Raw genomic sequence first — 13,648 nt, 5'->3', positions numbered from 1 at the left:
CAACGATAGCTATGTTACACCTCAGAACTTAGGATTAGTGACGTCATAAAGTATTAAGCTATATAGGAATAAACTTATACAATATGTAATATGTTTCCTAGAAAGGCAATAGAGAGAGATATGTATACAGTATGTGTTATAACGATAGTAATAAGGTTTTTCACTGTTAAAATAAATAAGATTAATTTATGTCAAAGATTTCCATATTCAAATCAATTATAATTCTGTCTTTCTGAGTATCTGAAAATTTCTGTATGCATCGTTCCGATTGGAACCACGGTGGTTGAGTGAGCTAGACGCTTGCTCGCTAACCCGAAGGTCCAGGTCGATAATACCTTTGGAATTTTCAACCCAGTTTCTTAATGTCAGTGATACAGGTCGGATGTGAAAATAAACCGTGTGCAGTGGTTTAGCGAGGACTTCAGTGACAGGGGCCACCCGAGCTGTCCATTTTCTAATCTGGCAAGCGGCGGTTCATTTTCGACAGTTGGAAATCAAAAAAGAGTAGGGTAATACCGCTGTTCCTACAAAATTCCCCAATTGCACACATCATGACTTTGTCCATCTTTATTAGCCCAATTAGTTGCAGAAGAGTAGGACATAAAAAACAACAACGTTTGTGGTTCTTAACTTTTAAGAATAATTTAAATACTTAGATAATAGAAGCGTGTTTCAATAATAATTTAGTTTAATAGATATATCGTCTTATATAGAGATTCTATTCTTTAGTCATGGTACCTGGTAAGTCCAACTGATGAAAAAATACAGTTGTTGACCAAATTTGATTCTTTAAATTCTAAGAGGTAGTATCCTTTTAAATGGCCATGGCGTCATAATCTGTTTTGGTGGAATATAGGAATCACTGGCGTCAGACAGTAGGTCGGAATGGTCAAATAGAAGCTGTAAATGTTCCGATACACAAACAACTACATGTAGTAGAAAACCTTAAATGTTACGTCATAAATATGTTATAAATGATTATCGATATATAGAAAACCATTGAAGCTTGTTGTGTTCAAATAAAAAATAGATTCTTTTGATTTACTTAAAATAGGCAGATATCATCTTTTGATGTATAAATTCCTGTCACAAACAAGGCAAGTGTCACGTCAAATAAAACATATGCTGTTTGTCTATAGCAGAGCATCGTAGTTCAGTCGAATATAACCATGTTCCAGAGAATAGCTAGGCAATTTGCTTCTGAAATCAATTTGTGAATAACATGATATGAATTTGCCAACTTTCATAACTTTTAGCTTTATTCTATATATGCGACAAAAACACATTAGACTTTTATGATACTAATCAAGATCGAAGTGTTTTTCGAAACGGACCTCCTCAGTTTCAAATCTAGACATAAGTGAGTTAATGTTGAAGACTATTGAAAGAGCTGGTAATAATTAAGACACATTTAGTTTTGGCATATGTTGACCAATTTTCGTTCTTTTAGATGTTAACGGTTCATCACCCGTTGGACCAATCGTACCTTAGTTTCTTAAATGGGAATTTGTTCAGCTAATCTATTCAGTAAAAGTGTTCACAGACCACCTTCGAAATTTGAGCCTTCATATCTATGTGTGTCCATATTTATCCGCGTTTGAAAGTTAAAATGACGACTCGTCTTTTCTCGTCTGCCACATATAGAAAAATAAAGTAATATATCTAGTTTGAGGTCGCCTGTTTGAATGGATTATCTGATTTTTGTGCAGTTCTAGTACTTCTGAAGACTATTTACATATATTAAAAATCAAATCAACTCCCTCAAATAGCAAACCATGACCTTTACAGAATTGAACGAACTACCTTGAGTCAGAAATACACATCTTTTGAGCATTTAATGTAAGCCATCAAAATTGCTTAATGTTTACCGATTAGTTTGCAGATTAGTCTATGGATTACTTTATAGTTTTAAAATTCTCATCGATTTTGTGCACGAAAATAAAGGTTAATCCCTGTGATTCCAGCAGTACAACATTAATTCAGTACTGGCGTTTTACGGGGGGCGCAGGCGGCTGGACTGGCTATGCCCCCTCCCCCTACTTTCAATTTTTTTTATCATTTTGCGTAGTGAAAAAATGCCCCACCCACCTCCCTCCGTCACCTAATGCCTCCTAGAGACGCCATTGAATTACAGGTTGTATGTCCTCAAATCAGTGACAGTCTGAAAAAATGAAATAATCCATGGGTTTATTGCGTATGATGTATTATTTACCATTGATTTTGGCCATATTTTATTCCCAATGACAACTATCAATTAGTTTTTGCATTATAAAAAAAATATGTTTTTGTTTCTGCATAGACGCTGATCGATAGCTTAATTCTAGCGGTCTGACAACAAAAAATAATGGAATGCAATTTATATAACATCCTCCACTCATTTTAGCTCGGATAACATTATCCTTCCATCTTATATAAGACAAAATTGTCCTTCCATCTCATATCAGATAACATCCATCTTACATCTCAGATCAGATAACATCCTCTTCCCATCCCAGATCAGATAACATCCTACTTCCTTCTCAGATCTGATAACATCTATCTTACATCTCAGATAAGATAACATCCTTCTTACATCTCAGATAAAATAACATCCTTCTTACATCTCAGATCAGATATCATTCTCTTCCCTTTTCAGATAACACCCGTCTTCCATATAAGATTATATAACATCCTCCACTCATCTTGATAAGACAACATTGTCCTTACATCTCAGATCAGATAACATCCTTCTTCCATCTCAGATCAGATAACATCCTCTTCCCATCTCAGATCAGATACGTCCTCTTCACACCTCATATCAGATAACATCTAACTTCAATCTCAGATAAGATAACGTCCTCTCCCCATCTCAGATCAGATACGTCCTTTTCACATCTCATATCAGATAACATCTATCTTACATCTCACATCAGATAGCACCCTTCTTCAGACTTCAGACTGTACACTGAAGATCGTATGAGTTGCAGCCCCGGTTACAATGATTGAATGGAACTGAATTCTTTTACATTTCAGGTATTTTCGGTGCAGTGCAATTGGATGGAAATAAAAACTTTGGGAGTCTACTGAGACAGAAAAGAGCAGTAAGTATAATTTATATATTGCTTTTAGACATTCCCAAATAAAGAAACACACAAAGAATTATTGTCTACAATAATAAAACTGTGTATTAATGAACTTCTGTTTAAGAATACTGTTAATCATGGCAAAGCCACGCCCAATATCATTGTCAAACATGGCAAGGCAAGATAGAATATCAGTGTCAAATATATCATGTCAAGGCGAGGCAAAATATTAGTGTCAAATATAACATGACATGGTAAAATATCAGTGTCAAATATAACATGACATGGTAAAATATCAGTGTCAAATATAACATGACATGGTAAAATATCAGTGTCAAATATAACATGACATGGTAAAATATCAGTGTCAAATATGACAAGGCAAGGTCAAATACCACAAGGCAAGGATAAATATAAGTGTCAGATAAGTGTCACATATGACATGGCAAGATCAAATACCAATTCAAGGCAAAGTCAAATAACAGTGTCGTCTTTTTAACTTTCAAACGCGGATAAATCTAGACACACAAGACTTGAAGGCTCATATTTCGACGATGAGCTGTGAATATTATTAAATTATTCCTGTTTCTGAGACTAAGTTACGATTGGTCAAAAAAAAAAAAATGAAAATGGCGCATCTACCCCTTTAATAATAGAAAGAATCTTTTTTTTAATAACTTGGGCTAAGATTGATACTATTCTATTTTATTTAATCTGACGATGTAAACTTGCTTTTCCTTTAAATTTCCTTTTTTAGTCTAATTATGATTTAGTTGATAACCATACAGTATGTTTAAAGAAATCAGACCAAGTTACAGAATCAGGTGAGCACTTGATGATGGATTCCAAATATTATGTTCTTCAGCCTAGGGTTTGTATCTTTATCGCGGAAAAACAAATTTCTGCTTTTATGCTTTGACAAAAACTGAAACCAAAACAAATGTCCAATTATACAGAAGACACCGCATATAAAGGGGAAAAATTCTGTCCGAGCTGTAGGTTTAGTTCTTTTGTAAAAGTCTATAGAGACAGAAGCCCTGGCTAAACTGAGTGAACCAGGCTTAAACAAGCTGAAATTAACGTCCTACTTCTGTGATTCTGATTTGATGGTTTGTTTACCTTAAATGAACAACACCATGCAGTATGCAATCAGGAAAATTTTGCTATATATAGCACAGCCTATAAGCATAAGGACTTCTGAACGACCATATCATTTTCTAATATCAGCTGCTCTGATCTACATCAGAGATTTGGAAATCTAGAAACAACCCCAATCTTCTGTATAGAAGATATAGAATTTGATTATATCAATTTATGTTTAGGTGTAACGGAGGCCGACAAGACAATGATTGTTAACTTACACAACAATTTAAGAGCCAAAGTAAAACCTACTGCTAGCAACATGTTAAAAATGGTAAGAGGAAAGACAATTATCTTCGACTTCGTTTGAGAAAGATTTCAATACGTGCATGTTATGTTAAAGTCTACTTTGTTTTGAAGAAATTACAAGACATTGCGAACTTCGTCTTAAACCTTGACTGCAAAAGTCACCCTTCTTTTGTTTGCAAATGCATTTGATTGTATTGTGCGCAAGTTAATACAGCTAATCAGAGGCTTCGACAGAAAGTCTGTGAGGACTCTGATTAGCTGTATACGCTAGTGTACAATCCAATCAAATTGCTGCATTCTATGACGTTATCTTCACAATGTCATGAAATTACGAATTCGTCTTAAACCTTGACTGATAACTACCTTTCTAGTGTCACAAACGTTTGTAAATGTAGCCATTTGATTGAATTGTAAGTTTGTAAACAATATTGCATATTGTTTACAGTTATTCTGTCGAGGGCTCTGATTAGCTGTATTCGCTAGTGTACGACCAAACCGCTGCATTCCGTGACACAAGAAATGTGACTATTGCGGTCAAGGTGCAAGGTGGGTTCGTAATAGCTGAACATTGTGAAGATGAGGGTTCAATAGCCGTTGAACATTGTTTTGGAATAGATCTATAGGTCTATATTTACTGATCAGATTTTGTTGAAAAGATCTGTTCAATTTTTAGAAATGGAATAATGAAATTGCCAATATAGCACAGAAATGGGCTGAAAACTGTGATTTTCACCATGATTCTCGGGATGCCAGAAATATTCCTGGTAATCACTGTCTTTTTTTTAAACTCTTATTGTCTACCATCTGTGGAAAAAACACACAAATATTTTCAACAATGGTAAACAACTGCCGGCATCAGGGAAAATCTGATCAATCATTGGATTAAGTCGAAACGGAGTACATCAATGACGGGAAATTTCAATTACTGCCAGTTGCCCCATTTTATCTGGTCTAAGCAATCTGACTATTCACTTAAACTTACTAGTTTTAGAGAATTCATTAATCCGCGATCCGATGGGATGACTCCAGTGACATTTCTCTGAATCATTAGGTAGAGGGATCGAGATGTCAAAGGGGGCTCATAGCTACAATAATTTTAGAATTTAATTCAATTTGAAACTTGCCCCTCCAGCCTCCCTTTTCTGTAGGAACACCAATCGATGATGCGAAACGCCTGTCAATCTGAATGGATAAAAATCATTTATATTTGAGGACGATACGCCGTTGGTCAGAATATAGCGACTGATGAAGTAAGTTTCGAGGCTGCTATAAATCTGTGGCTTGGTGAAAAAGAATATTTTACATACGGTTCAATGGAAACCATTTTACTGACAATTGCACATAATAGACAGGTAAGAAATTCACGTCATCCTTAACACTGGGTTAGGTTTCGGGGAAGGGAGAGTTTGATTCTCCCAAATGTACAGGCCTAGGGTGGAGCAGACACTTAATTAGAAATTGGGATTAAGGGTCTTGATATTGGGTTTTCTTCTGTTCTGATTCTGATCTGAAATTAGAAAAAATAACTCGCCCAGTGGGCGAGAAGTATAGTATCTGTAATGTACTGATTGTTTTTAGTTTACTATGAACAATATTATCATTTAAGTTCTTATTTTTTGAATATGCAACTATCATTTTCAGCTTATAGACACAGGGGAATTTCTCTCGAAGGCTCTTATAATGGGCATGAACTATCTTGCTTGCTCGATTGCTGGCTGTATTGAACGGGACAACAAAGGGTGCTATGCATACATTATGGTGAATATTTAGTCCTATAGGTCTTGCTGTATTCAATGTCTCAATCCAATGGGCTTCCCTAGATTGACGGAATTTGGTAGTTTCATCTTCGGGCAAGTCAATTTCTATACGCTCAATTGGGATTAGGGTGAGATCGTCTATTGAATGGTCGTCGAGGTTGAAATGATTAGAAACAGGCTTGTCTTTCTTTAATTTGATGTCTGACCTATGAGCATTAAAACGAGTTCGTAAATTATTCTTAGTGTCTCCTACATATTGTTTGGGACATTTCTTGCATGAAATTAAATATGTTAGATGTTCCTGGATCGGGTACCTTTTATTCGTAGAGTTGCTTACAAAAATAATGAGTTTCTGATATAAAGGGACATGTTTTGCATCTACTGGACAAACATGGAGCACTTCTTAAACCTGGGGGTGCTTCGGCATAAAGCCTGTTTTTAGCTGCTATCTGCAGTGCTAAGGTGGAATTTTTTATGTTTCGTAAAAATCGTTTAGAGTACCCACGCTCTTACAGTTTTGAGAAAACAATCGTACAGACTTGGTTGAAATCAGAAGATCTTGTGCAAATTCGTTGAAATTGTAAAACTTGTGACTTAATTATACCAGAAAAGGTATGTTTTGGTTGAAAGGAGCTCTTGTGCAAGAGTTGATGAGTATCAGTTTCTTTGAAATACACTTTAATATCCAGTTTATTTGTTTCTGCTATGGAATGTCCCTTAAAGCAAGTGGTATCGAGAAAGTCTATGCTTTTGTCACTCACGTTTGCGGTAAGTTTGATAGAAGGATGGTGGTTGTCGAGAATTTAAAAGAATTCCTAAAACTGTTCGATAGAATAAGTCCAAACCATAAAAATGTCATCCAAAAAGCGTCCGTAAAAAAGTGGGTCAAATGGACAGAGGGGCAACACCCCACGTTCCCACTCTGCCATGAAAGGGTTTGCGTACGAAGGGGCGAATCGTTTGCCCATAGCTGTCCCTGAAGTTTGTAAATGTGTTTTACCATTAAATGTGAAATCGTTTCGACTAAGACAAATCTCTGAGGCTGTAGAATTCCATTCGGGTCTGTTTGGATCTGAGTTTCTATTTAAAGCTTTACGTTTGCCGTTAAACCAGTAGTGTTATGATATTGGTATACATAGAAGAAACGTCGATAGAAATTAAAATAGCATTAGAGGGAACTCGAAGATTTTTTATTTTATTGACAAAATCGGTTGTGTCTTTAAGGTTGACATGCTAGAGGTAGTAAGAAATGATCAATGTATTCTGACACTGCATGCGACTCACTAGCACAGTCAGATATAATCGGGCGGCCTTTAGGGATTTTATTCGAGATAAACCAGCCCTTGATTCTTATGGATTTTAGGCAAAGTGTACAAATGTCTCTCGCGACAATAAGGTTTGGCAGACAGATAGTCATATTGTTTCTGTTTGAGATAACTAGTTTTGAGAATATCAAAAATATACAATGCACAAGACCATAGCTTTCGAGAGTAAATCTACAAAATGTAATCAGTTTTTATGGGTTACTGATATTATTGGTATAAAATGCCTGCGTCATAGTCTTGACGGTTGAGCATCACAATTGGATTAAGTCAAAAAATAGTTGCAGTGGATGAAAGATATTATTCCGTTCAAATTGCTCGAAAATTACTACTGTCTCGTCTTTTTCTTCGAGCCACCGTTCTTCACCAAGCCGTCTTGCCCAATTTTTCTATTTGGACAAAACTTTACCGATCAGGGTGTTTGATTGGACAAACTGTTAGAACCCTGCAAAATGTCGTTCTTAATTATATTGTAAGTTTCAATAGCATCATACAAAATACATAGTGTACCGAAGTAGAAAATTTGCTTTCAATATATTCAGATAAATTGTTGTTTTTGCAGATAAACTGGTGGGAGAGTAATTTGGTCGGATGTGGCTATGCTAAATGCGGAACAACCAATTATCATGTTTGTAATTATGCTCCTGCGTAAGTTGTTTTTAGAGGAATATAACCGTTTTATTATTAGCTTTTACAATTGATATATAGCTCAATATTGGCTATCTATATCTTTTCAGAATGATAATCTTAGATAAAGTTTCCCAGAATTAAATAAAAAAAAAACGCCACATATGACGTCATCGGTAGTTATTTCCCGAGAGAATGTTGATTGCGCTTTTACTGTTATTAAGCTGTAGATTGACCATAAAATACATCCGATTTTTATTTTGGAAAGTCATGCGGATGGCTTAGATTCAGCTGTATTAGATGGGTTAAGCATATATAAACGATTGCATCATAAGGAATAGAAAACCTCTTTACAATCATTTTTTAAAATGAAATTTTTGGTGTCCAGAGGTTTTATGAAAATGGCTGTCAAAATATAAGCGTTAGGCCCTGTATGTTTTTATATACATGTATTTATATTGTAGTGGTAATGAAAGAGGTAAAACTAACAAACCTTATAAACTAGGAGAACCATGCGCAGATTGTCCCAATAATTGTGATCCAAATGGCAAATTATGTGGTAAGTTAGTTAGTGTGATTTCCAATTTGGCTGTTTGCAATCCTATGACCCTCACATCCCCAAAACGTTATTTTTCTTTTTTCTAACCCTTGTAACCACAAAAAAGTATGGCTGTATTGTAACCTTATTTGTGAGAAATTTTTCTTAAAAAAAATCATTTCATCGTTCGATCTAGTTATTTATTGATAAAGACGTTTTGTTTTTGGTGAAATACTATGAAATTTTTATTTTTTTTTTATTTAAAAAACCGCAGCTTATTTCAGATGAAAGATATTAAATATAATAGGGGAGGTTTTTAAAGTGATTTCAGTGATAAATATGTGTTCTTGAATAAGCTCATCTTTGAGATAATGTTGTTTGAGTTATTGCCCTTGATTGTTATTTTTTATTTATATAAATAAAGATTTATTTATATAAATAAAGATAACCTGATATTTATTGCTGTCATGGAAGTGTGTAACACTTTACATGTTGTATTATTATTATTATTATTATTATTGTTATTTCAGTTTGTGACAATACATGCTGGCACGGAACCAAAATGTCTGTTTCAGAGTGTAAATGTGACTGTATAAACCAACTAGCCTTTATTACGAACAGCTGCAAACGTAGGTTTCTTTTTTAACGTACATTATTCCTTCTTCACACACAAGGCTTTCGATGATCAATACTCAATTTCTGCTATCCATTTAACATTATAGACTTTAAATCTGAAATTTCCGTTAATTACCAAAATCGTTCCATTGTTTATATCTATCCGGTGTAGTATTTCCGGCGTTTTCATAAAATCGTTTAAATTTACAATTATTGTATTATTTGCCAATGTATATAATGGACTGAAAGTGACGGAACATGTTACGTATGCTAGAAATTGAGATTATCCAATTAAAGAAACGGCTTTACCTCTTTAACTGTATCGTTTCAGTTGATTGTAATGTAGCAAATGATGACAGTTTTTGTGATGTAATCGGTGATGATTGTGATAGTATATTTATGTATTGTCCTATCAAATGCAAAATGTGTCCAGGTACGTCATACAATCTTTTTTTACTTGATTTTCGTGAATTTGGATTTTTCGTTCCACGACCTGTTTGGTAGCAATCAATAGAATATTATTCATATTTCTAAGTGCACACGATACTTCGCTATTGAAAACAACCAAATACATTTTACGTGTAGATAATAAACACATCACCTTTCCATATGTTCGAATTACTATAACTCTGACATATTTCCATTTCCAGCTGCTGATTATAGAAACGTAGAGAAGGAAGAACCAAACTGCGATGGTATATAACAGCCCCAGTCATCCTACTGATATTTATATTTTGTTTTTTTTAAGTAGCTTTTCTACGTGTGTTTATGGATACCTTTTCACGTTACTTTGCTTCTGATGATCATATCAAAATTGTATTCTTTTAAATACAAAAAACTGGGTTTTAGTGCCGAATCTTTCTGAATAATATTGGAGGCGATTTTCACCCACGTGCACCTGATTTAAAAGGGATTGGGGTTCAGGTTACCTGGCGATGCACAGCATCTCGTTAGATGTCTAGCAAAAAATTCTCGCAGATGCCAGCAGTTGCTAGTTGCAGTTGTCGAAAATCCAGATTCTGTAATCTGCAATTCTGTAAAATCGAAATTTATAATTTTTTGGATGTAACTAAAACTGTTTTATTCTTTTCTTAACCAGAAAATTGAATTCTTCTTGAATACATGCCCGTCATCAGTTCTTTACTTCTTGGAGAAGGGCAAACATCCAATCGAGGTTGGGGGCGTGTCATCAAGGCAACGAATGCGCATAGCGGAAGGGGGGGGGGGGTTGATCTGGCGATTTGCGTAGCGGTTTCACGCCGCGTAAAACTTGTAAGAGTACGTCTGAATTTTCGTATTCGTTCAACGAATTACTGAAGGATCGCCCATGATGACTGATGTAATGACAAAGGTACCACTAAATAAGGGTTAAAGCTTGTTCCAAGCTATGGTTTCCGCAAATGAAATGAAAGATCACTTCGTTGCGCACCTTTTCAACACAAAATGTATGGCAGGGGGGACGTGGCAAAAACCTACTGCTGTGTAGAAATGTCTAATTCAAAACACAAATGTAACACGATGCAATACCAAACACCTCATACGTCTAATGCAAAAGACAAAATACATGAAACCTCTTATAAAAATATATATAACCTCTTATGCACAATTAATTTTACAATCTGACACATCGCCCATAAGCATTAGATGACATAATTATCTCGTTAATATTAGTTACATTTCTCCACTGAATTATCTTTATTTAGGTCATTGTCAAGGTCGAAGTATTTTCTAATCGACACAATAATTTCTCCCAAACTAAGGGGGTAACTCTTGTTGGGTTATAGTAAAAATGGCCCCAAGTCAAAATGTCCCAAAAGTCAAAATAGCTTTACTTGATGTTTTTAAACAATCTTGTTTTGAAAATATTTGTATTTCCCCAAAAGGACTGATATATCAACATCTTATCTCAAATTTCGATCTTCAATTTTATTTAAATAAACCAATCAAGTACAGATACATTCAACATATTGCTAAATTAAGATTATTAGCACATAATTTAAATATTGAAACTGGAAGATTTAAAAAGATTGAAAGAAAAGATAGAAAATGTAAACTTTGCAACCTGTCAGAAATAGAAAACGAATATCACCAATTGATCTGAATACTAGGGTAGCTAGTGGAGCTGAGTTTGCTTATACATGTCAGAACTGCAGTGTTCCGTATGGAAACTATTCAATTAGTATAGAATCGTCAATGGAAAGGTACTATTTTTAATACTCATACAACAATTTGTTGTAAAATAAATAGATTGTATTTTATTACTTAATAATAATTATTACAATCCTTAGAAATTTTTTTATTCAACACCTTGTCCTTGAGTTTTAAAAACACAGGTGATATATGCTCTCTATAGGTAAAAATGATAGTGACATTAACCTTCTTATGAAATTTGCTTATGGGTCTTTTTGTCTGTATAGATTCTAAAAATATAAAAATATATTCTTTTTAACTACTTTATCATTGATAGTTAGTGAAGATGACGATAGGGTTATATATGTATTAATAAGACATACCTGCAAACTCAGTTCTTGACACTTTTTGCAAATTGCCTGTGTAAGGTATTGGAGTCTTCGTGATATCACAATTCATCCAATTCTTTATTTCTTTGAGACAATATGCTCATCATAAACGCTGGTTTATCATGTGACAAGACAAATGGAAGCGGGCCATGTACGATACATGTACCATTTAGTATGGTGTAATATGATGACTATATATTAATTTATCTATTTAAAATTTAAAAACCTGTGGTTGACCTTTTTAACTTTATCAAATACAGTCAAATATTCATCATTTTTGCACCAATGGCTTCATTTTTAAGTTGTCTTTCAGCTTCAAATACAACCCAAAGAAAGCCTAAGAATCTGTAAAATACTACTTTCATTACAGGAGTTGCACCCCCTTCCTTTCTATTTATTCAATCTGGAACCACACTTCATAAACTAACATCATCCAGGGATGCCTTCTCATGGACCTCTGTTTTAACATTAACAGTATTAGCTGTCTTTATTACCTGTTTTCTTCAAGAGACGACCCAAAAAAATAATTAGTCTTCCATTTTTTATCCGATTTTTATGATTTTGGTGTCTGTTAAAATCTTGTAACCTTTGTTGGAACGGAATTTTGAATTTCGAATTTAATTTTTTTTTATATTCGTTTGAATTTTTTGAAAATTCAAAAGGCCACACCATGTGACCTTGACCTTCGATGACCTTGAAAATTTCACTGTAGGATGTTCTTGACCTCAGCTATCCACAGGTGTACTCATATTGGTTGAAAAATATTAACTTCTGGTTTAATAGCCATTCAAAAATTAACATTTTTGACAACCTTGGACGGCTGTATGACCATTTCTAATAAACACAGAAAATTATTTTTTTCAATTTTGTAATTCCCTTTTGATTATCTTGTCAATGATATATGACAATAATCCATTAAAATATGTTTTAAAAATATTGGGTTTTTTTTTGACTGAGGGTTCTAACTTACAATGTAATTAACTCCTAGCAATACGGTTTGTATATTCCGGATCTACTCAATTTTCTCTTTTCAACGATATGTAACATGGTTGATTTAATACAAAATTGAATTTGTGAAAATAGGCATTAAAGTGTTAAATGTTTATACAAAATGTGATAAAAATCTGTAGATTGTGGGGATTAAAATGATTGACAGGTGTTATAACAGGTTATATGATATGATAGGAAAGCTATCCATATGAACTTTTGACATGCATGTGTGAAGTAGTTTGGGTCATAAACAGATTAATCTGATTATGTAAACTTTTAACACTTAAAAAAATAACTTTTTTTTTTCAATTTGTTTTTTTCAATTTTCAGTTACAATAATTTAACATACACTCATATAGAGTAGTGAATTTTTGATACATTAGTCTGTTCGAATTTTTTCTGTACCATTAATAGAACTCTATCTGCAAGATACACACAACAGTTTTGGTTATTGGTGTTAGGGTAAATTGAGACGAGTCTCAATGAAAGCACTGGCCTAGGTCACAGAGCAATAGATAAGTCTATTAATTATGTAAAAATTAGTTAGTCATTAGTATGATTTTAGTTAAAAAGACACACACACAAACATACACTGTATGTTATATAATATACTGCATATAGCCATGGCACCAGTCCTGAAATAAGTATTCCCTGAAATCTAACTTAGGAATCGATTAATTTATTGATAGAACATGATACATTTATATTAAGAAATCTATGCTCCTAGGGTGAATGGACATTGTTCAATGGTTCAAGTCTACCGTGAAAGAGGAAATTGCTAAGATTTTGATTTCTGTTGTAAGCTACAACCAAACGTTTTGTGTATACA

At 34.0% G+C, this 13,648-nt stretch overlaps 1 protein-coding gene across 1 annotated transcript in view; it reads left to right on the top strand.

The window, feature by feature from the left end:
* The window catches only part of LOTGIDRAFT_232000 (hypothetical protein), an 11,291-nt gene extending 914 nt beyond the window's left edge, over positions 1-10,377 (top strand). Inside the window, exons 2-11 of the mRNA XM_009055551.1 lie at positions 3,013-3,080; positions 3,820-3,886; positions 4,385-4,476; positions 5,125-5,215; positions 5,664-5,803; positions 8,093-8,178; positions 8,622-8,716; positions 9,226-9,324; positions 9,642-9,743; positions 9,961-10,377. Coding sequence (XP_009053799.1) covers positions 3,013-3,080; positions 3,820-3,886; positions 4,385-4,476; positions 5,125-5,215; positions 5,664-5,803; positions 8,093-8,178; positions 8,622-8,716; positions 9,226-9,324; positions 9,642-9,743; positions 9,961-10,013 — 893 coding nt within the window. The 3' untranslated portion in view covers positions 10,014-10,377. The remainder of the gene's footprint in view (positions 1-3,012; positions 3,081-3,819; positions 3,887-4,384; positions 4,477-5,124; positions 5,216-5,663; positions 5,804-8,092; positions 8,179-8,621; positions 8,717-9,225; positions 9,325-9,641; positions 9,744-9,960) is intronic.
* The last annotated feature ends 3,271 nt before the right edge of the window (positions 10,378-13,648 follow it).

Source organism: Lottia gigantea (genome assembly GCF_000327385.1).
Source record: "Lottia gigantea unplaced genomic scaffold LOTGIsca_25, whole genome shotgun sequence".
Classification (NCBI taxonomy): Eukaryota; Metazoa; Mollusca; class Gastropoda; family Lottiidae; genus Lottia; species Lottia gigantea.
This window is presented reverse-complemented; position numbering and strand designations above follow the sequence as displayed.